Below are 22,480 nucleotides of genomic sequence, written 5' to 3'. Positions count from 1 at the left end.
CTCAGGCATAGCTGCATCCAGGAGCTCACACAGCGCCATCAGTACCAGAGGAGGCCTCTCCACTGCGCTGCTTTCTTTCCTGTTGCTCTGCTCTCCAAGGTAGCAATGTGGCTCCTGTCCATCCCCTCAGCAATCTTACAGGAGAGAGGGCACATCTCCCAGCTCCACACCCATCCCAGATGAGGGCCTTTGGGTTCTCTAACAAACCCTGAAACAGGTGGAGTGCTCTGACTGGCAGAGCTGGGTCACATGATTCACCTTCATCCCATCCTAGGGCTAAAACCAGCCCCTTTCCCAAACACATGGCTCTTCCCCAGAGGAAAACCCAGCTGCCTTTTAGGAAGAAGAGTGAACATCAGACCCTCGTACGTTTTCAAGAGAATCCTAAGAGCTTAGGACACAGCCCAAGCGATGATGGGATGGGAACCAAGAGCTGAAGTGGGGGTGGGAGTGGCAGCTGGAGCCACCTAGAAGGAATGACGGGTCCAGGCAGTCAGAAGAGCCAGAACTGGAGAGTCTTCAAAGCTCAAGAATAACCACGAGCCCCTGCAAGAGCCCAGGGCAGCCCCATCAGCACGAATGATGACCTCAGCTTGGGCTGCAGGGAAATGGGGCCCCTTTCAAAGTCAACAAAAAGCTGGGCAGGCAAGGACCCAGGGTGCCCACCATGTTCCACTCACTGCAATGACCCACATGCCTCATGCCTAGAACCTACTTCCCGGGGCTCTGCAGAAACACAGCCAGCTCCGGGGAAGGCCTGGGAGGGGCCCCAGCTCAGAACATTCAAGTGCAGCGTGTGTTTCAGGGCAAGACGGCCTGGATACAGCTCTGCATTCATCCACCACACACACACACACACACACACACACACACACGCGCGCGCAAAGGTCCTGTGGCTCCCACTTCTTGTTTGTGAGTGGCTGCTGCACCCCCATGTGATTCTGCAACATGAAGTTAAATATTTTGGCTTCCCCCTGGCCCCTATGCTTTACTCATCCCTGCTTCACCGAGTCAACATGACAAGAGGGGACCTGTGCTGGCCACAATCTCAGGTTCTCCGGGGCCATGGTGGCCTCACACAGCTCTTGGATCCTGTGCGGGCTTTAGACCTCAACCCCTCCTGCTCCTCTACCCTGTTCCCGGGTGGCTCCCAGCACCTTCGTCTCCTAGTAGTGAATGTGAAGAGGCAGCGGGGTTACAGAACAAAACATTTATTCCCTCGGGTTATGGTACACACGTGGCCCCACTCATGTCAGATGCTGACTACCTTCTCCTTGGGCCTCAGGTCATCCCCCTTTTCAGGGATGCTGTATGAGACCCCCTCGCAGTGTTGTTGCTGATCACCATCTGCCGAAGGCTGCTGTGGTCCAGGGGCTGGTCCACTGTGTCAGAAGGGAGAATCGGGTGAAGAGTTTGAAAGTCGAACCCAGCACACCCCCCTCCCCGGGACAGTGCCTCTCTGCCCCATTCGTGGGTGCCCAAGGCAAGAATGTCCAAGCCTGGTTTGGGTTCCTCCACAATGCTGGGGTTGGAGTATGACCATTCTTAGGGTTCAGGGAGGAAGAGGATAGACAGAGAGAGATGTACTGCTCAGGGATGCCCGGACAATAACTTGTTTTCTTCCGGGTGAGTTTGGTTTAATCTCAAAGAGACAGGGCCACCCCATGTGCCATTGTTCAGGAGGTAGACTGCACAAGGATGCCAGAAGGAGATGAATGAATGAATGATGAATGAGTGAATGAATGAGCTGAAATCCAGCCCCTACTAGATTGCCAAAAGGGGCACCTTTTTCTAATTAATGTGCCCGGGGGGGGGGGGGGCGTCACTTTTAATCCACACATGTGAGCCATAGAGGTGAGTGAGCTAAGAGTAGCCAATGTCTATCAACATTCCCTTGAACAGAGAAGAAGACATCTGACCTTGCTATCTATGCCCACAAACCACCTCTTTCAGGAGTTCAAAGGGCCAAGGGAAGCCGGACTAAGGCGGCTGACACCAGACCCAGCTTTCACTCCTGCTAAGTTTCGGTTGCCTCGGCTAAATCGAACAGAAGGCATGCCCACATGTGCCATGTGTGTTGGCAGGCCTTTCTAGCCGTCCCTGGCACCCCTGCATGCTTGAAATGCTGCTCAGAGAGGCGGGGCAGCATTTTCAAAACCTACTTTGTTCTCTGATTAGTAAAGTGACACAGGTCACTGTAAAAAACAACAAAAAACTTTAAAAATACAGAATTGTTTAACTCAGAAATGTAAAGTTCTCTGCAAACTACCACCTAGAAATATCCACCATAAGTCGCCTCTACATCCTCTTTGTTCTCAACTTCCCTCCCTCCTCCTCCCAGCCCTGCTTCTTCTCCTCCTCTTTCTCCTCCTCCTCCTTCTTCTCCTCCTCTTTCTCCTCCTCCTTCTCCTCCTCCTCCTCCTCCTTCTTCTCCTCCTCTTTCTCCTCCTCCTTCTCCTTCTCCTTCTCCTCCTCCTCTTCCTCCTCCTCCTCCTCCTCCTTTTTCTTCTCTCTCTCTCCATATATATCAGGGTTATGAAGGCCTATCTTGTGCATTGTACGATTGTTGGATTTTAGCATCATCCCTGGCCCCTAATGCCAATAGTATTCCCTCCTCCAAGTTGTGACAACCAAAAATATCTCTGGACATTGCCAAAAGTCCCTGGAGGAGCAAATCACCCCCCGTTGAGAACCACTGAATATACAGATATATTATATACCATCACATTCTTTTTAGTGGCTGCGTGGTATCCCATTATATGTGGTGTGAGTGGTAACTTCTTTAACCAATCTCTGATGAGTGGGCATTTCAAGTCACTTTCAGTTTGGAGTTGCAGTGAACATCCTACCACCTTCCTCTTGAACCCCTGAATATGTTTTCTCTGGAAGACCAATTCCCACAGGTGAAATTATAGGCTTCAGGGGTGCACCCACTTCTCAGGCTTCCCATACATGCTGCCACACTGCCCTCCTCAAACCAAGTGGGGCTATTTTATCCCCAGATTCAGGGAGAAGGGCTGGTTCCTCACCCTCCCTCCGCCAGGAGGGGGTGTCATGAACTCTGAAAGGAAGGAAGATCAATGGAAGGCTTCTGGACGGGACGGGACCAAGGGAGGTCATGGGTGGAGTGAGACTCAAGAGCATAGCATGAGGGTGAGAGGAGATCTTGTGAGCCCCTAACCTGCCAATTTGGAGATTTTGGATATTTTAAGATTCATTTTATTTTATTTTATGAAATGTATATTTATTGATTTCAGAGAGGGAGAGAAAAAAAACATCAATGATGAGAGAGAATCATTGGTTGGCTGCTTCCTACACATTCCCTACTGGGGGGTTGAGCCTGAAACCCAGGCATGTGCCCTTGACTGGAATTGCACCTGGGACCATTCAGTCCACAGGGAAACACTCTATCCACTCAGCCAAACCAGCAAAGGCTTAAGATTCGTTTTAAACAGTCATAAAACAGTTGTGATTTAAAAATATACCCAGGATAACTAACCGTCCGGATCTGCGGCCAGGCCATTGGGCCACAGGGAGAAGCATCCCTAAGGGAACCATGTCAAGTGGCCACAGCCAAGAAGGTACTCGATGAAAGTCATGGACTTGTAAAAAGGGGGAAACTGAGGCTCAACACTGCAGACCCTCATGACCGCGGGCGTGACCTGGGCAGGTCTGGGTAGAAAGAGAACTCACCATCATCCAACCTGTCGCTGAAGGCGTCAGCCCTGAGCACTGGAGGGATGACCCTGGTGGGCTCCGCAATCTTGAGGAGGGCAGAGCTGCCCCAGAAAGGGTTGTTGAAGGGGATCTCGGTCTCTGCCTCTACCATTTCCAGGTACCGCCTGTAGGACTCTAACAGCAGCAGGTCGTTGGTCTTCTTTTCAATAATGGCTGGGGACAAACAAGGCGATCAAGATCACCGCCAAGAGGGGACTCTCCGGCTGGTGCCCTCCCCCGCCCCCTGCTAGAGAGGAAGGGAAGGAATAGGGAGTGGGGGCTGCCATGCGCTCTTATGTGGACAATGGCTTTCTCTTGGGTTACACTGTGCATTCTTAAGGGGGCAGTATCACCCAAAAAGGTAAAATTTGGTTCTTGAGAGGCAAAAAGTAAACTGACTAGAAGGAAGGGGTGGGGAATGTCTGGCCCTTGGGCAAAATCATTTGGTCTGGCCTGGCCAAAGCATCAGGGGTGAGATAATTCAATGTGTGACCACATATAGCAGGCTCATGTTTAAGTTGATAATTTGTATGGCCCGAGAATGATGTTATAAATATCCAAATGGCCCTTGGCAGAAAAAAAGGTTTCCCATCCCTGCTCTAACGTATAAAGCACACACATACATACAGGACATAAACAGCTATACAGTGTATCAACAGTATTAAATTTTTATGAGGATGGGGCAATTAGGGAAGGAATATTTTAAAAGGCTCCTTAGAAGGTGATAATAAAAAGAAGGTGAGAAACTTTGGATTACAGTAAAAATTGGAAGGCTGGGGCTGCCCTGCTTTAAACTGCTGACTTTTCCTCAGTGCTCTCTCTGTCTCAGACCTCAGGCCTCGCTCATGCTGTTCCTTCTGCCTAAAATGCTCTCACCACACCTTCCCTGAATAACCCCTACTGGAGTTTTAAGACCCAGGCCAGGCCTTGCCACCTGCAGGAATGTTCCCCAGACCTGCCTGGCTTGGGGGGGCTGCCCTTTCCCCTGTGTTGCAAAGCCCCATGCAGTCTCGGAGTCAGTCATTCATTCTACAGATGATTATTGGATGCCTCCTATGCCAGGCACTGTGGTAGATGTGGATGCACAGAAGGAAAAATCAAGTGTCAACAAACTGGCAGTCCTGCCCTGAGAAAGATCACTTCTTTCTTTCTTTTGATGAAAAAGCTAAAGCACAGAGAGGTTCAGAAAGTTGCCCAAAGTCACACAGCTTGTAAGAGTACAATCAGGATTTGAACCCAGGCAGGTGAGCATTAGTACCCACATGCTTTACCACCAGACTCACTACCACAAAAAAACAAACAAAAACAAGTCCTCATGCCTGGTGACAGAAAGCTCTGGAAATGGTTCTGAAGAAGTTAACGGGCCCCAGCTTGACTCACCAAAGTACTGTGGAAGGTTGGTGTCGGTGACTTTCCCCGTCTCCCCTAACTGCACCAGGATCTTGGTGGAATCACAATTTATTTTCTTAAAAAGACTCTCCACTGAGCTCTTGAGTTTCTCCAAAGTCTTTTGGATCTCGTGGTAGCTGTCCTCATACATATCCGCCTCCTTTCTGGTCTTCTTCAGTTTCTCCTGGTGGCAGACCCCGAGTCCCACCCCAGGTCAGCCAGGCTACCCCCATGGGGTCAGCCCACCCTAAAGACTTTCAGTGGGGTTGAGGGTTCAGGACCCTCTGGGGCCAGGGTCTCCAAACTGCAGGTTTTCAAACCTCGAAGGGGGTGCAAGATCAATTAATGAGTTTCAGTCAGCATTTAAAAATGAAATAGAACAGGAAAGGAAGAGGAAAATATTAATACTAGTATGCATTGTAGGTAATAGGATAAGTATTATTTAATGTACGTTTTATTGTATGCTAGTACATAATGTATGTATTGTATACATAACATATGCATATCTACATGTGTACTGGGTAGTTAGTCAGTTTGTTTTTTAATAATCCCCACCCAAGAGCATTTTACCACTGATTTTTAGAGAGAGAGATGCAGAGCAGCACTAACAACCCCAACCTCAAGAAAGCACCTGGACGTTGGGTGACCCGAAGCTGAGGACATGGGACTGCAAGTCTGTGCCCAGCGTGGGAAGGATGTCCTTGGACTTGGGTCCTGCCTGGAAGTCTAATTCCTCACACTGGGGAAGGCCTCTCTGAACGGCAGCAGCACAATGGGCATCATGTGCTCTGCTTCCCCCCAGTGGCCCACTAGAGAATGGCATCGCCATAGCTGTCTACCAGGTGCTTATGCCAAGAACAGAAATTAGCCACAGAGAAGGGAAATGACTTCGGAACACAGTTCCTGGGTCAGAAACCATTGGATTAAAATGGGGCTTTAAAGTCAACTCTCTGAATTCACATCTCAGGCAGATGTTTAGTATCCACTCTCCCTTTATTCCTGGGTAACAAAACCTTGGTTGTATTTAGGGTGGCCATGTGCCCAGCTAAAAATTGTATTTCCAACTCTCCTCGGCAATAGGAATGGCCAGTGAGGTGTAAACACAGAAGTCATTGGCTGAGACTTCCGGGAGAGAACTTTCAAGCTGGCTGACTCAACCAGCAAGGAGATATATATATATATATATATATATATATATATATATATATATATATATATATATATATATTCAACCTCACAACAAAAGGCATCCTTGGGAGTGTAAGCCACACACTACAAAAAAGAGGAGCTGGGTCCCTCATGTCTTCATGACTTCAGTCTTATTTCTTAGCAAAGTAAATAAACTTCCATCTTGATTCGGCCCCAGTTATTTTGGGTCTCTGTTATTGGCAGCTAAATACAATGCAAAGCTAATATAGTAGTCCAGCTCCGTGATGTTGGTCAATTGACTTTGCCTCTCTAAACCTCAGTTTCCTCATCTGTAAAATGGATCACCTACCTCATAGGGCTGCTGTGAGAATTAAATGAGAGTGCAAGCAAAGCACTCAGCCTAATACCTGGTATGTAGTACTTGCTCAAGATATGTTTGTAATAACTATTATTGATTGAGAACAGGCTACAGCCAGGACAAGGGAGAGAGAAAAGACTGAGGCAGAGATCTGCCTGCAATTTGCCAACCTGGGATCAATTTATAATTGCAAGGGCCTGGGCTAGGCTCCCTGAGGTGGGGGAGTCTTTAAATGGACAGAGTGGCCCTAGGGACAAAATTCTGCAGCAATACCTGTAGCAGAGGCTGCCTGTGACAAAGGGTCAGATATGCCAAGATGTGACTCAGGCCAGTAGAGAGCCACAGGGCAGGTTTCTTAGTCCTCCTGAGAACCAACTGACAGACTGCCTGACAGACAGACAGACAGACAGACAATGGAAATTTCTGTGTCCCTTCCTTCCCATCCAGGTCTTACCTCCAGCTGTGTCACGACTGAGAGGTCACAATCATCAGACGTTTTCTGCTCGGATTGCAAGTGGATGATGTCATTCTGCTCGAGAAAAAAAAAAAGACAGTGAGAAAAAGTGGGTGCTCCCCTCCGCGCCGCACCTGGACATGAGCCTGTGCCTCGAGGAGTTTGTGAGGATTTAAATGATCCAATCCAAGGATCCCCGATCCCCTGAGGCCCTCTTATGCCCCTGGAGGTTCCCTAATTTTAAAAAAGTGAGGGCCCGGCCAGTGTTGCTCAATGGTTGAGTCAACCCATGAACCAAGAGGTTGCTGGTTCAGTTCCCGGTCAGAGCACATGCCTGGGTTTCAGGCTCGATCCCCAATAGAGGTTATGCAGGAGGCAGCCGATTGATGTTTCTCTCTCATCAATGTTTCTCTCTATCCCCCTCTCTCTCTAAAATACAATATATAAAACATATATATTTTAAAAAGAATACTACACTCGTCAGAAACAACAACAAGAATAATGGCGGGAATAGGAGGGTGGAGAGCTCTCTTTTCTTTTCTTTTTTTCCTGGGTAAGTGTCTAGGACAGGGTAGTCAATAGGATTTTCTGTGGTGGCTGAAATGCCCTGTCAGCATCATCCAGTACTGCAGCCACTAGCCACACGAGGGCACGTGAAATGTGCTAGTGCCACTGAGGAACTAATTTTTACATTAAACTTAATTTAATTTAAACTTAAATTGCCACGTGTAGCGATTGGCTCCTGTAATGGACAGGCAGCTCCACAGCAGGGCTTCTCAAGCTCCAGCACGAACCAGAATCACCGGGAAACTTTATGTTCTCTTGAATTACATCTTCCCACCAGCAGATAGATTATATTTCCCATCTTTAAAGGAAAAGGAGAAACCCAGAAAGAAATCTACCAAAAGATGAACCCATGCGATGCCCGGGTGATGGGATGCTTCTTGATGTGGGGTTTCTCTTTATACTTTTTAGTCTTTTCCAAATGTCGTGCATAACCTGAGGAGGTGGCATTCCTCTTCTGCCGAGAACTCTCCCACGGCTCTTGTTTCTCAACGTGACTGCAAAAAACTCTCCTGGAAATATACTCTGCCTGGCACCCATAGCATCCCTCCCCTCTCGAACTTCAGCCCCCACCCCATCTCTCTCTCCATTCCAGGCACCCTAGCCTGCTTGCACTCTCCTGCCTCAGGACCTTTGCACGGCGATTACTCTGCCTGGAACAGGCATCCCCCCCAAAGATCTGCACAGCTTATTCCCTCACCTCCAAGTCTGATTAAGCTTAACTTCTTGCCGAAACCGGTTTGGCTCAGTGGATAGAGCGTCAGTCTGCGGACTGAAAGGACCCAGGTTCGATTCCGGTCAAGGGCATGTACCTTGGTTGCGGGCACATCCCCAGTAGGGGGTGTGCAAGAGGCAGCTGATCGATGATTCTCATGGATGTTTCTAACTCTCTATCCCTCTCTCTTTCTCTCTGTAAAAAATCAATAAAATATATTTTAAAAAATTATTGTTTTTTAAAAAAAGCTTAACTTCTCAATGGCCATGCCCTCACCTGACTCCAGAATCCCTCTCTTAACATGCTCCACTGCATCTTTTTATCGAAATTTCTCACTCTCTAATATATCAGGTATGTGTTTGTTGGGCTTGTTGTTTATTGTCTGTTTCTCCCTGGCAGAAAAGAAGCTCCAGGAGGAAAAAGCTTTTTGTTACCTTGCTCACAGCCACATTACCAGTGCCCAGAACAGTGTCTGGCATATAGTAGGTGTTCAACAAATAACTTGTTGGATGAACAAATAACCCAAAGAACACTTTTTTCCATTATAATATACAATTTTATGCATAATGTGTGATAATAACTATTACACATTATAAAGCTTTTAAAGTTTTTAAAGCATCACCAAAAAAGATCAGAAGAAAACAGTTCAAAATGATTGTCTTTAGGCAATGGAATAATGGGTGGTTTTTAAAATTCTTTCTATCCTTGGGTAGTTTCCAAATGTTCTATAATGAGCATATCTTTCTCTTCTAAGATTTTTAATGTATTAAGCCTTCCCATTGGAAAGCAGAGTTTTCGGGATTTATTCAACAAGCATTTGCAGCTCTATTTAAGCCCCCAAAGGGACTTTTTGTAACTTCAAAAAGGAGCTCAGAAACTACTGTTCTGGTCCAAACATCATTCTACAGATGGAAAATCTGAAGCCCAGAGAAGGTAAGGACCTGCCCCTTCTTCATCAGACACATTCCGTCCTAATGCCAGAGACAAGCTGTGTGGCTAAGAGTAAGTACCATCATGGTGAATGGGGAAGATCTAGGTCAATTCTGTTGGGGAGCCATTTCCTGGCCATGTCAGTTTCCTCAAATCCCTCTCTATGGCTTGTCTCTGTCACCCTACTGGGACTAGTAAGGTGCTCCTTCCTGGAAAATAAGGATTCGGGGTCCTGCCAGCTCCCAGACCATCCTTCCATGTTCCTTCAGATCTCTTTGTATTCAAAGACGGTCCTTGCAATACTGCACATGGCCACCAGAGGGGAGTGGTGAAGCACCTACAGGGGAGAATGCAAACTCAAACCCAGCTGGTCTGGCTGAAAGAGGGCAGGCTTGGGGATTATAGAGGCTGGGGACTAAGCTTCCCACGCGAAAGTGGGCAGGAGTTGTCAAAACTGGTTTTCCAAGAGAAATCAGAAAACCAGAGCTATACATTTTTTAATATGGGGTGGGGGAGACCAAGCAAAAAAGAAGGAAAGCTGCATACAGGATGTTGGGGAACCAGCTCTACCCATAGCTCTAACCACAACCCTCCAGGGAGGGGTGAAGGCAGATGTTAGAATCCTAATTGTTTTTTGTTTGTTTTTTAAAATATATTTTTATTGATTTTTTACAGAGAGGAAGAGAGAGGGATAGAGAGTTAGAAACATCGATGAGAATCGTCGATCAGCTGCCTCTTGCACACCCCCTACTGCGGATGTGCCTGCACCCAAGGTACGTGCCCTTGACCAGAATTGAACCTGGGACCTTTCAGTGAGCAGGCTGATGCTCTATCCACTGAGCCAAACCGGTTTCGGCAGAATCCTAATTGTTTTGACCTTTTTTTTTTACCTGAGCCATAGTTTGAGCAGAGATGCCACAAGAAAACCAAAAGAAAAGGTCTCAGGCACCTCCTCCAATCACCCATCCACCTCCACCCCTTTCATCAGGGACTGCTCCATTGTATCTGTTTTCTCTACTTACTGGTGTTTCCTCATAACCTGAGTTTAAACAAAAATGATCTATAGATTTTTTATAAAAGCTTGGAAACCACTGCTCTAGTGCAAGTAGTCACTCTGTAGATGAGGAGACTGAGGCCCAGGAAGGGTGAGAATTTGGCCATTTTCATCAGACATGTTTGTCCCAATGCCAGAGGCAGTCTGTGTGGCAAATGGAGGAAAGAGCACCCTCCAGGTGAATGGGAAGGTCAAGGTCAATTATGTTTGGGAACAGTTTCTAAATGTGCCTCCCATGTGTGCAGGGCCTTCCTGGGCATCAGGAATGCAGAGGGAATACACTGTGAGGTGAGCATTCTCCATCTCTCCCAGAATCTACCTTCCTACCCTCTGGTTTAGGTTGGGCCTAGCCAATGAGACACCAGCTGGAGATTACAGGGCAGAAGGAGAGTGAGCTTGGGGGTTACTTGCCCACTCCCTGGCAGGTCACTACTCTGCTCACATCCCTCCAGGAAGGGCACCCTGACAGCTTTCTCCACACGCCTCTCTCCTGATTCCAGAAACTGCTCTCCCCTTCTTCCCCTCACCAGTTCTGGAACCCTCTCCTCTGGCTGGTCCTGCACTTTTCTTTCTTGATTTTCTTTGTAAATAGTCCCCTTTTAAAAACTCACCTCAATTTACCCATTTAGGGCACGCCATCTGTTTCCTGGGACAACCCTAACTGATACAACTGCCTCCATTTCCGCCATTTTTTGCATGCCACCTATACTATTATTACCTATCAACCTACTATTACCTCTTAATAGTCTTTAATTCAACCAAACTTTAGTTTCATATGTTGATGATTGTTTGTTTACTATTATCATTATTGATCACGACTAATAATATCCAAGTCACAAGATTGCTCTGCAAGCTATATTCTTCCTAATCCTCATTACAATTAATTCATCGCTGGTAAATTAAAAGTTTCACCTGTATCTTCTAGCTAGGATCTACTTACAACAAGCCCCACACTCAGGAAACAGTGACATCACAAAAGGAAGTGTCTCCTCTTGCCATATAAACAGAACGCTGAGACCTCAGAGAGAAGAATAAATTCCCCGAAGAGATGACATTTGTGCAGGGCAGGGACTAATGAGCAGTATTTCATCAGAAGGGGATGGGCAGGAGGAAGCAGCAGAAGGAAAGCTTCCGGGGAAGGAGATGCTTGGCACAGCTGGGTCTGGCGGCTGCAGAGGGAGCCTTGGGAGTGGAGTCTGCAGGGGCTGGTAGAAGCTGCATTTTGAAAAGCCTGGAGTGTCACCCTGAGTTTAGACTCTATTCTTTGTAGCCATCCCAAAGGCTGTCTAGCTATGCTCTGGGGAATCAGTAGCCCAGGGAGCCTATTTAGTTTGGGAAATGATAGATTCAAGGAAGGCAAACAGGTTCTTCACCACAGGACTTGTCAGAGCATTTCCTATGTATGCTCATCGACATCGAGTGTCTCCAAGATGGATTGACCATCTCCTCTCAATTCTGTTGAAGTTGTTGATTGACAGAGGGCAGCAAGCTTTTGGAGCAAAGAGCCAGATAGATTTCTCAAAATTTATAGGCCACGTATGGTCTGTCTTATATATTATTATTTTGTATACCCCTTTAAAAATATAAAAACCATTCTTAGCTCATGGGCTATGCAAAAATAGACCACCGGCCATATTTGGCCATGGCTATAGTTCACTGAGCCCTGGATTATAAAACATGCCATGGATAATAGATGTCACTTGGAGTGAGGGGACATGACCACATTAAGTGTGCGTATTGATTGAAAGGCAAATACCAATTCCAGGAAGGTTGAAAGGCAGGCGGGACATTGGGGGAAAGGCAGTGCTTTCCCCATTGATTTGACCTTGAGGCCCTTTTTGTTGCAGAGCATCTCAAAGAGTGTTCCGAGGAGCCCCCAACGGGGAAGGCTGCTCTGGGAGCAGGCTGGTCTCAGGCCTAGGAAAGAAGAGTGGCCCTGCCCAGCTGACATGGCTCAGTGATTGAGTGTTTGAGTGTCAACTTACGAATCAGGAGGTCACGGTTCAATTCCCGGTCAGGGCACATGTCCAGGTTGTGGGCTTGATCCCCAGTGTGAGGCTGCAGGAGGCACCTGATCAATGATTCCCTCTCATTATTGATGTTCCTCCTTCTCTCTCTCTCTCTCTCTCTCTCTCTCTCTCTCTCTCTCTCTCTCTCTCTCTCTCCCTGACCCCCTTCATCTATGAAATCAATAAAAATAAAAATAAATTTTTTAAAGAGTGGCTCTGACCTGGATTTTCTCAGTCTTCTTCTGCATCGTCTCCATGTCATTGTTGAGCTCTGTGACATACGTGAACCGGGCAAAGTTCCTTTCCTCCTTAGCCAGAAATTCCTCAATGAGCTGATTCATGTTCCCATTCTCAGTCAGCTTCAGCAGCCGGAGGTGAGCCACCTCGTAGCTCTCAATACTCTCACCCTTGCTCTTCCTCCTGGCCTTCTTTGGCTTGAGAGCCGCTAGAAAGGAAAAGCCAGCAATGCGAGTGTGGAAAGGAAGGCGCTCAGTGCGGTGCCCAGCAGAGATGTGTTCTGTGCTTATTATCATTGTGCCTTGAGGAAGATGCTAGGCTTTCCCAGGAGATGGGGCAGGAACTTCACTCCTTACTTGCTTCACAAATATCTTAACTGCACACCTACTATGTGCCAGACACTGAGGGGGGCCCTGTGAGTACAAAATCCTTGCCCCATGGAGCTGTGGTGGGGGAATCAGACAAAAAGAAGGGATCCAAGTAAAAAGAAAAATAAATCCAATAACTGCCATTGTGGCCTGTGAATGGAGGTGCTGAGATGGGGGGCTGGGTGGTAGGGAATTCCTCTCAAAGGATGAGATGTCTGAGCAGAATGAAATTCAAGGAAGCCCTGGGGACAGGTGCCAGAGACAGGCTCAGAACTTGGCAGATTCATGAAATCAGAACCAAGAAAGTTCTCTAAACCTTGCTCTCTCCAGCTGGATACCTGCAATAGCTCCTACTCTCCTGATTCAGTCTTATCTCTCTGATTTGGTACCCATGTGGCAATTAGAAGCATCTTTCTAGGCACATCTGGTCACATGACCTCATTTACATGTCATGGCTCTCCACTGTTGTTGGGCTGAAGCTACAGCTTCTCAGCCTGGTTTACCATCTGGTCCCTCTGCCCTCAGGAGAGTGTACCTTCTTCCTTCTTGGCCTGCTCTTCAAACTCCGTTCGGTCATTCAGCTTGATAAGCAGGAAGGATTTGAGCTTGGTCTCGTGGGCATAGACACGCTCCAGCTCTCGGATTTCTAGGTTGTACTGAGAGATGTCCTTCTGCTGGCGATCCTTCATGGCAGCCATTCGAGCCGTGGCTTCCTGTCTGGGTGAAGGGGGCACAGAGCCTGAGTGTCCAGAGGACCCTCCCCTCTCCCTGCCAGCCCAGAGGGACTTTCTGCCAATGACCATCACTTCCTTTAATCAGAGAGTGGAGGAACAGCTCTCTTTACCTGAATGGCAGGAGCTACCAGGTTAGACCACTCCCAGGCAATTCTTCTTTCATCACCACCAGAACACACATCACTGTCATCACCGCCACCATCAGCATTATCACCACCACCATCATCACCACTTGTCAATTACTATGTCCCAGCCACTCTTTAATACATATATATTATTTAATCCTCACTACCACCCAAAGAGGTCCTACAACAATATAGTAGTGTCGGAGCCAGGAATTGAACCAGATCTCCCTGATTCCAAAACATGTGCTCTTCACTGCCGAACTATATGTCTTTTGGCCCTCTGATAGTAATGCCAGGAGACTAAGAGAGACCCCTAGGACTAGAGGCAGGGGCACCTGAAGGAGATAATATAGCATAGAGCTTTGACTCCCAGCCCTGCCATTTATCTGGATCTCAGGTATTTTGGCATCTGTAAGCCTACACTTCCTGGTCTATAAAAAGGGGGTATAACTTCTATGGCCTTTGTGAGGGTTGACATATTACGCAAAGCACCTAGCATCAGGCTTGGCACAGAGTCAGCCCTTAGAGTTATTATGATGATTTAAGGTTCCTCAGCACGTAAGCACCGGAGGCAGGGGGTGCCCAGAGTGGGAAATTAGATGCTCATCGGGGGGTCTAAGAGACATCCCCTCCCCCCCGAGGGTATCTCCCTCAGCCCACCTCTGCTCGTAGGCCTGAGCAGACTGCTCAATGGCCTCGTTCATGGTTTTCTTCTGCAGCAACAGGCGCCGATGGAGCTGCTGGTAGACGTTGTCATACGCTGCCTTCTCAAACCGTAGGTTCTCAATCTCCTTCCGGAGCTTCGCATTGGTGGTCAGCATCTTGTTGAAGTTCGTGGTGACCTGTGGGGAGGGGTGTGCTTCAAAACAGCTCATTCCTAGGGCGTGAGATAAGCTTCCAAAAAGCAGCCGAGGACTGGGAGGTCTTCCCCCAACCTCCCACCCAGGCCCAAAGGACAGTGGCTTGCAGCACTGCGAGGGAGGCTGAAGTTGGCCACCACCAGGCTCAGTGGCCTCCGACGTGTTACTTCTCTTGGATTACAAATTCCTCACCTATTTTTTATACCTAACTTCTGGTTTTCAGTAATTACAGGGGAGAGGGGAATAAGCTAAATGATACCATGAGGAGCAATCAGCCAAATCCAGAAAGTAGAACTTTCTACAGGGCAATTGACCTGGTCTCTTCAGTAAGTTGATGACAGGAAAGAAGTTGAGATGGGACCGTTTTAATGCAGAGCTTCTCACACTCAGCACTGTTGACATTTGGGGCTGGAAGATGCACTGTGGGGGGGGGGGGGGGGGGTGCTGTCCCGTGCTTTGCAAAGCTGCAGAGAACCCTTTACGTACAAGATTCAAACGTGTCTCTAATGTGTGGATCTGTTTTCGAAGTTTCCAGGGGTTATGGGCCTCCTGTACTTTTGTGAAGATCTGTTTTTGGTTTACAATTTTTTTTTCAATCTGAGAAATCTGAAAAGATAAAAAAAAGAAAAGAAAACCCAGCTGTGTTAACATCTGTATGGGTACAAATCCGACAGTTCAGTAACTTGAGTGTGCTAACAAAAATTGCAATGTTCTTTCTTTTCCTATAAATAGAATTTTAATTTCTCAGGTACATGCTCAATTCAACTTAATCCTAGCCAGCTTAGGGTAAAATGAGGCAATTTAGAGGGGGTTTTTTGCTTGTTTGTTTTTTTGTTTTGTTTTTAATCCTGACCTGAGGATTGTTTTTCCATTGACTTTTAGAGAGAGTGGAAGTGAGAGGGGGAAAACAGAGAGAAATATCAATGGGGGGGGGGGGGGGGAGAAACGAAAAAAAAAAAAAAAACACAAAACATCGATTGGTTGCCTCCTGCATGAGCCCCGACCAGGGTGCTGGATGGGGAGGAGCCTGCAATCAAGGTAAGTGCCCTTGACCAGAATCAAATCTGGGACCCTTCAGTATGCAGGCCAACACTCTATCCACTGAACCAAAGCAGCCAGGGCAATTTAGAGTTTTTGCTGTAAATTTTATTCACCCGTGGGCATAAATTCCACCTTATCCTAACCCAGTGGACGGCAAATTCATTGGTCAACAGAGCCAAATATCAACAGTACAACGATTGAAATTTCTTTTGAGAGCCGAAAACTGACTTCTGCGCATGGGCCACGAAGTTTCAATCACACTGTACGTGCACGCCCACATGTGGCATTTTGTGGAAGAGCCACACTCTAGGGGCCAAAGAGCCACATATGGCTTGCGAGCCCTAACCCATGGTTCCCAACAGAAAGTTTCCAGCAGGTATTTCCCCCACAAAGGGCCTTTGGTAACCTTGTGGAGTGTTTGGGGGCTCTTGCAATGATGGGATTCGAGTGGCACTTAGCGAGTAGGTCAGGAGATGTCACACATCCTGCAACAGCTGAGACAACCACAGACATCCAAGAATTGTGCCCCATCCTTGGTGACTGTCCAGTGCCCCTCTGGAAGTTATGTGGCTGTAAAATATTCTATTATTTTCTGTACCTAGAATCAAGCTGTCTCCTACATATAAACACAATTTATTAAAAAAAATAATTGATAAGTAATATCCTTTTAGTCCGCATTCCTCTTGAGTATTATATGTTACCTGCAGCCAAAAGCATCCTTAGCTGTCCCACCATGGATGTTACCCACCACTTTATATAACCCCTGATCTCCCAGCTCTATTAATCCATTTCTCCACTGTTGTTCTCCAGTGTCTCCTCACTGTATTTTGAGTACATTTTCAAATTCTTAACTGCATCAGTCAGGAGATGTTTGGTTATGCGATAACAAACACCCCCCAACTCAGTGATTTAAAACAAGAAAGGTTTCTTCCTCATTCGTGCTTCATGTCTATCAGTGATTGGTGTTTGCAACTGATATTAGTCAGATTTTGGATTTTCCTTGGGCTTTACCTCTAGCCAATCCCTAGAGGTAAAGTAAAAATTTGGAGATTTATTTGAAGCACAGTGGGGAGGCACTGGAGATCATGGTGGAGAAATGGATCCATAGAGCTGAGATCCATAGTGGTGGAGACATTTAGGAAAGTAAAGATGGGAGGGGTGTTATATCTGCCCTAAGGCATCATAGGTACTTCTCATACCCTTTCCCCTTGCTCTGGATTCTGTTTGGCCCTTTAAGAGTAAGACCATACCTTCTCATCCAGTTCAGCCAAGAGCATTTTCATTGATTTAATCAAGGAGTCGTAGTCCTCTTTGGTTTCCATCAGGAAGCGCAGCTCCAAATAGTTTTTCTCATTCAGATCCAAGTTCTTGGAGGACTTGATGAGATTCAAGCGCAGGGTGATCTCATCCTGCTCTTCTTGCAGGGTCTTGATTTCCTTGCTGTTAGGAAAGCAGTGCATGATTAACCCTGAACCCCAAGTTCACCTTGATCAGACACTCCAGAGTCCTTCGCTGTAAAGGGAGACTCGGCGAGGTACAGCCCACTGAAGCAGCGGAAGGAACCCGCCCAAGTCTTCGGTCCAGGTCTGGAACTCAGATCACCTGCGACCCAGTTCACTGCTCCGCCCACTGCTCTGCCTTCTTCCTAGGGGCATTCCCCCCCCCCCCCCCAGGGAACAATTTGGAACTGTGCCTGTCAAAACCCATTACCCAGACTTGGCGAGGGCCCCACATTCCCTTTTGCCCCCAGCTCAGTGGCATCTGTCTGATTCTGCAGACTTTCTTTCCAGACTTTACAACTAATTATTTCTAATATTGAGAGGCAAACCTATCAGACAATTTTTGAATTTTGAATCAACACAGTAACCCTAATTTCCACTAGTTTCTCTACTTGGGGTGCTAACCATTTGTTAAATTGACTGACCTGCGTCTCCTCCTTTCTCTTTCTGAAGCCCCCGTTCGCCCATCTCCCCCACCCTCTGTCTACTGCAGTAGACAGAGGGTGGGGGAGATGGGCGAACGGGGGCTTCAGAAAGAGAAAAGGCTCAGGTGACTGCACAACAACTGAAAACAGAAAACGGCACCGAGGCAAAGTTTCTGGTGAACACTGGGCACCCCACACCCGCTGCCCAGTGCGGCTTGCAGGCCAGCTGCCTCAACATCCTCAGGGAGCTTGGAGAAATGCAGAGGCTCAGGTCCCAGCCCAGGACCTACTGAATCAGAATCTGCTCTGTAACAAGATCCTCAAGTGACTCGTATGCCCACTGAAGTGTTGGCAGTGCCACACTAGAACAGCGTCTGCAAAGCTTTTTCTATAAAGGGCCCAAGAATAAATATTTTAGGTTTTTCAGGCCAGACGGTCTCTGTTGCAGCTACTCAACAAAGTAACCATAGGCAATGCATGAACAAATAAATGTAGCTGTGGCTGTTTTATTTACAAAAACAGGCAGCCAGCCAGACCGTCCTTTGCCCACACTGTCCTAAGACGGCACCACGCAAGAGAACATTTTGCAATGATGGCAATGGTCTCTGGCTGCGCTGTCAGATAGCATCCACTAGGCACGTGTGGCTTTGAGCACTTGCAATGTGCCTAGTGCAACGGAAGAACTGAATTTTCCATTGTATTTAATTAATTGTAGTTTTTTTTAAATACTTTTTTATTGACTTCAGAGAGGAAGGGAGAGGTGGAGAGAGAGAGAAACATCAGTGTTCAGAGAGAATCACTGATTGATTGGTTGCCTACTGCACGCCCCCACTGGGGATCAAGCCCTTACAACCCGGGCATGTGCCAGACTGGTAATCAAACCATGACCTCCTGGTTTATGGGCCGATGCTCAACCACTGAGCCACACAGGCCAGGCTTATTGCAAATGTAAATAGTCACATGTGGCTAGGGACTACTAGCGTGCACACCCAGTTCTAGGGCATCAAGTCTTCCAAACCTGGCAGGTGGGACTTCTTCCCCCATTTAGGCCCAGGCACAGATGTGCACACTGGGGACTGCATGGCCCAGAGGAGCACCATCTGCTTGAAAAAAAATATTGATTTGTTGATTTATTACACTTTTCCGGGAGACACTTTATTTTGTTCTAATAAACCTCTGACGTTTCCAACAGATGGCAGTACCTTGTCTCGAGAAAGGGTGCCTTTTTCTAACTGACATGCAGATCCCATGTGGCTGTGAGTCAAATCCATGGGAAATCTAAAGAGCCCCTTTTCCCTCTCTTCTGACCCCCCCCCCCCCCCCGCATCACCTAACAGCAAGCTCTTCTTTATAATAATGGGCAGCTCCGCCTGTACAAACATTAGGGATGGAGCACTCTCTTGGAGGGAATCTAAAAGTACCTGTTTAATGTTTGCTTATGTAACTCAGGAAATGCCTTCCTACTGCCCAAAGAAACTATACATATCATAACCCTAGGGCAACCCGATTTCAAACATTTTCTCTTTTTTAAAATATATTTTTATTGATTTCAGAGAGGGAGGGGGGAGAGAGAGGAGAGAGAGAGAGAGAGAGAGAGAGAGGGAAGCAGAGAGAGAGAAGAAACAAGAAGAAGAAGAAGAAGAAGAAGAAGAAGAAGAAGAAGAAGGAGGAGGAGGAGGAGGAGGAGGAGGAGGAGGAGGAGGAGGAGGAGGAGGAGGAGGAGGAAGAGAGAGAGAGAGAGAGAGAGAGAGAGAGAGAGAGAGAGAGAGAGGGAGAGAGAGAGAGAGAATATGAAAGAAAACCACTGATTGGCTACCTCCTGCATGCCCTGACTAGGAACCAAATCAACACCTCCTGGTTCATAGGTCGATGCTCAACCACTGAGCCACGCCAACTGGGCCAGTCATTCTACCTTGCAGATCCCATAAGGATGCCCAAGCAGGAAACATCCTCTGGGGCAGCGGTTGCCAACCGGAGGTCCAAGAGGTCGGAAAGGTTGGCGACCGCTGCTCTGGGTGACAGCCTGGTGACTTCTCCTTCTCCGGGCATTCCCCTCCTCCAGGGCTAGGACCATGGGAATGATACCCACAGCCATCTTGTGTCCTAGGCCACAGCCCCACCTCCAGCCACCGCTGATTGTTCCAGGAATAGACATCTGACCCAAGCTGTCCCAATCAGATTCTCTTTCTCCTGGGAATTTGGGATTGGAATGGATTCACAACAATCTCTCTGTGTGACCTTTGGTAGTTCAAGAGTTGGAGGCAGCCTGGCTAGTGTGGCTCAGTGGTTGAGCATCAACCTATGAATCAGAGGGTCACGGTTCAATTCCCAGTCAGTACACATGCCCAGGTTGTGGGCTCAATCCCCAGTAGGGGGCGTACAGTGATCAATGATTATCTCCCATCATTAGTGCTTCTGTCTCTCCCTCTCCCTTCCTCTCTGAAATCAATAAAAATATATTGAAAGAAAGAAAGAAAGAAAGAAAGAAAGAAAGAAAGAAAGAAAGAAAGAAAGAAAGAAAGAAAGAAAGAAAGAGTTGGAAGCAGCCATATCCCACCAGCCATGGCTGAGATTCAGAGAGAGCACCATGTATGGAAAGAAACGAGACCCAGGAATGGTTTCTCATTTGGGTCCTTCCTGAAGACATGGGTGGCCTGCTCCTCTTGGAGTCCCTGAGGCACACTGGAGTGTGAGAATAAATCCCCCTGCCCACTGAGGCTATCCCAAGTGGTCCTCAGATTGAGTTCAGAAGTAGGGCCCTGGCCAAGGCCCCATGAGAGGGCAAGCCTCATGAAACCAAAACCAAAGCCAAAATTTTCTCCACGTTCGCTTAGTACAAAACCCAACCATCACTCACTGCTGATTCAAGATCTTCTTCTGGGAGCTGAAGTTAAAGGACTTCCGACTTGCCACCATCTTCCGGAACTGCTGCCTCAGCTTCCGAAGCTCGACCTCAGCTAGCTGCTCTTTTCCCTTCTCCAAATGTTCCTGGGGAGCTTCGGAGTCTTTTCTCCTCTTCTTTGATTGGATGAAAGAGAGGGCAACAAGTTAGGTAACCAGAGATGTTGCACACATTTCAGCTCAAGGGCAGAGGACCGGGGCCCCTGAGGCAAGGCTGGAGGTGAAAGGTCATCCTTAAGTGATGTCAACTGCTTATCTGTTACATAGGAAACATCCCCACCCGCGGGGTGCCAGAGTGGAGAGGAAGCTAGCACCTAGCCCAGGCCCATTATTGCATACTGGAGAGGCAGCCTTGCTGGATGGCCTGGGGTGAGTCACTGCACATCTAGTCTCTCATCCACAAAGGGGCTCCCGTAAATTTGTTGTCAGGATTCAAGGAGGTGAGATGTGTACCCTGGACGGCACAGCACCTAACCCACAGCGAGCTGTCTACGCGAGAGCTATCATTACCCACCATCGGCATCTTGAAGCAATTGTGCTTTCCCTCTGCTCAGCAAGCGAATGCTCCTTCCTCTCTCTGCAGTGCCCTGTCCACAGAGGCAAGAGGGAGAGAACCTGTGAGCCACCCCTGTTGGTGGTGCAGAACCCAGAGGCACCTTCTCCCCCTCCCCCCTCCTCCCACAGCTTGGCACATGAGGAGGGCACGGCAGATGGCTGCCCGGGTGTGAAAAGAGGCTGCTTCTTCTTTCTTTTCTTTTTTTTTTTTTAAAGCAATGTTTGCCTGAAACCTGTTCCTCTCACGATTTATTATTAGGAGCTGGGCAGATGGTTCCAGCATGCTGTTTACCCTCCTGCCCCCTGTGTTCCCAAAGAGGAGGGGCAAATGGCATCAGGGCAGTGAGTCCTCTGGTGGGGTTTGAGCAAGATGCGCCCAGATTCAGCTGTGGGAGACCCCCTGTTTTGTAAGTATTCAGAGGAGAGGACGGCAGTGTTAACCCTACTAGTCCTCCAGGGCTGTGAGATCCCCCCAACTCCCAGATCTCAGGGGCTAGATTCCTAAGATAGAAACTACTAGCTCTGCCACCCACTGAGGGGTCCCCTGCAGTGTAAAGCGGTGGTTGTGTCAATCATCAGAGCTCAGCACTTATTAACCTTAGACAAGTTATTTCAGTTCAACAGGACTGTTTCCTCATCCGGAAAATAGAAATTCTAGAAGCCTCCTCATAGGTTGTTCAAGGTGTTGGGCACTGAGCCTGGCACATGGTAAGTGCTCAATAAATGGTGGCTGGTATGAGATGGAATGTTTCTTAAGGTGAAAGCCCATGGTCTAGAAAGGTTTGGGGAGTGTCCAGAATTTCTCTGTCTCCTAGATACACACCACCTTCCGCTCCTGGTCATTTTTTGTCCCTATAGGGATGATCCCTCTGCACCATCTCCTGTTTGTCAGGGATTGGTCTAAGAATGGACATGTGACCCAGATGTGGCCAATTAGACAAAAGGAGAAATCTATTTCTATTCCTTTGGAACAGAAAAAGCTTGTCCATGTTCTTCTCTCCATTGCTTTAGGAAATTATTGTGAAGGCATGATGGTTGGTGCTGCAGCAACAACCATCCTGTGACCATGAGGAGAAATATCACTGTCACAACAAGGAGACCAAAATGGAAAGATGGGAGAAAATTTAGGTCCGATTGACCATTTGCCACTGTCCCATTCTTAGAACTGCCTACCTCTAGGCTTCCTGTTAACTAGTAAGTATCACTAGTGTTTAAGGCATTCTTATCAACTATTTTGTTCATTGCAGCCTAGAGCATTCCTTTCTTACATAACCCACTGCCTTGGGGATGATTTTCAAGCAGCTGAGTGATGGGACAATAGAGGCTAATAATATTGGAGTCTCTGTCTTTTCCCTGAGATGTTCTAAAGGGTTTCTAGAGGGTTTGAGGACTAACT

The 22,480-nt window shown here is 47.6% G+C and overlaps 1 protein-coding gene across 1 annotated transcript; it reads right to left on the bottom strand.

Annotated features, from left to right (window-relative positions):
* Positions 1-1,195: 1,195 nt before the first annotated feature.
* CCDC63 (coiled-coil domain containing 63) lies at positions 1,196-20,646 on the bottom strand. The gene is made up of 10 exons (XM_036449362.2): positions 20,486-20,646; positions 16,955-17,144; positions 15,150-15,269; positions 14,464-14,645; positions 13,480-13,661; positions 12,561-12,784; positions 7,068-7,142; positions 5,098-5,290; positions 3,694-3,891; positions 1,196-1,382 (listed from the first exon to the last, which is right to left on the bottom strand). The coding sequence occupies exons 1-10, from the start codon at positions 20,542-20,544 to the stop codon at positions 1,282-1,284; spliced, it is 1,524 nt and encodes a 507-aa protein (XP_036305255.1). The 5' UTR covers positions 20,545-20,646; the 3' UTR covers positions 1,196-1,281.
* Between the last annotated feature and the right edge of the window lie 1,834 nt (positions 20,647-22,480).

Source organism: Pipistrellus kuhlii, unplaced genomic scaffold (assembly GCF_014108245.1).
Source record: "Pipistrellus kuhlii isolate mPipKuh1 unplaced genomic scaffold, mPipKuh1.p scaffold_m20_p_20, whole genome shotgun sequence".
In the NCBI taxonomy this organism is placed as follows: Eukaryota; Metazoa; Chordata; class Mammalia; order Chiroptera; family Vespertilionidae; genus Pipistrellus; species Pipistrellus kuhlii.
The sequence above is the reverse complement of the archived record's forward strand: the minus strand, read 5'-3'. Positions and strand labels throughout refer to the sequence as shown.

Bases quoted from the DNA above. Each gene is read 5' to 3' on its own strand.
- CCDC63 (XM_036449362.2), bottom strand. From the start codon at position 20,544: ATGGTGGCAAGTCGGAAGTCCTTTAACTTCAGCTCCCAGAAGAAGATC. The intron at 13,662-14,463 runs GTGGGCTGAGGG...CCCTTCACCCAG, and splicing joins GCTCAGGCCTACGAGCAGAG to ACAGGAAGCCACGGCTCGAA. The intron at 7,143-12,560 runs GTCAGAGCCACT...TTTCTCGAGCAG, and splicing joins AGAAGACTGAGAAAATCCAG to AATGACATCATCCACTTGCA.